Below are 1002 nucleotides of genomic sequence, written 5' to 3'. Positions count from 1 at the left end.
TTGGGTTGGGTTTCTTTTGCTCTTGACCCAGGAAACAATATGGCTGGTTCTGACAAAGGCACTTCTGGCTTCTACCTTTTGAAACGCCTGCCATGAACCCCTTCCACCAATGAGTGGAATGGAATTTTGTCACTTAAACTCAGGGACTAGTCACCTGTGGGGTGGGGTGGGGTGGGGTAGAGGATGACCTCTGGGTAAGGTGTGGGGACTTGTGTTCATGGCTTGGATGGGGTTGCAGCTTCTGGAACGATGGAGAACCCAACAATCATGGGGACGAAGACTGCATGGAGCTGATTGACGAAGGCTGGAATGACAACAAGTGTAATGTGAAGAACTTCTGGATCTGTGAGAAGCCCGCAGCCCACTGCCCCAACCTCTATTTGTCTCCCCCTCCACAGAGCTTGAACAACTGTTCTTGCCCTCAGCCCTAAATCTCCTTTTCATCTTTGGTCAATTAGAGGACTTGGTGGTCTGGAGAAAATCTCCAAGACACCTTCCTTTTGAGGCCCATCCCCCTGCCTCAACTAATGACCACAGCTCGGGCTATGAATACAGATGTTACCCTATTTCTTGTCTAGTGTTTAATAAAGTCACACACTGTGGTATGAGGGAGGCCCTTGTTATGTTTGGTTCAACTACTTTATTCCTTCTTTTGATTGCAATAATTCCTGCTTTATATCTTTTTGGAGATATTAGCCTTTATTTTTTTTATCATTGTAAAAATATAGATAACATATTTGCTACTTCAACATTTTACAGTGATGTTATTTACATTAAATCATGTTGTGCAACCATCACCCACAATTGTTACCAAATGTCCCATTACCATAAACAGAAACCTACTACTTCCTAAAAAATGACTCCTCCTTTTCCTCTTCCTCCTGGTTGTTGTCGTGGTTGTTAAGTGCCGTCGAGTTGTTTCCGACTCATAGCGACCCCATGCACAGCACAACGAAACACTGCCCGATCCCGCGTCAGCCCCACAATCCCTGCTATACTTGA

At 45.0% G+C, this 1002-nt stretch overlaps 1 protein-coding gene across 1 annotated transcript in view; it reads left to right on the top strand.

Moving 5' to 3' along the window:
- Positions 1–431, top strand: part of CD209 (CD209 molecule) — a 16106-nt gene extending 15675 nt beyond the window's left edge. Inside the window, exon 7 of the mRNA XM_007953705.1 lies at positions 239–431. Within this exon, the coding sequence (XP_007951896.1) occupies positions 239–431 (193 nt within the window). The remainder of the gene's footprint in view (positions 1–238) is intronic.
- Positions 432–1002: the final 571 nt, after the last annotated feature.

This window comes from Orycteropus afer, unplaced genomic scaffold (assembly GCF_000298275.1).
Source record: "Orycteropus afer afer isolate SDZICR_OR568_19922 unplaced genomic scaffold, OryAfe1.0 scaffold00405, whole genome shotgun sequence".
Lineage (NCBI taxonomy): Eukaryota > Metazoa > Chordata > Mammalia > Tubulidentata > Orycteropodidae > Orycteropus > Orycteropus afer.
This window is presented reverse-complemented; position numbering and strand designations above follow the sequence as displayed.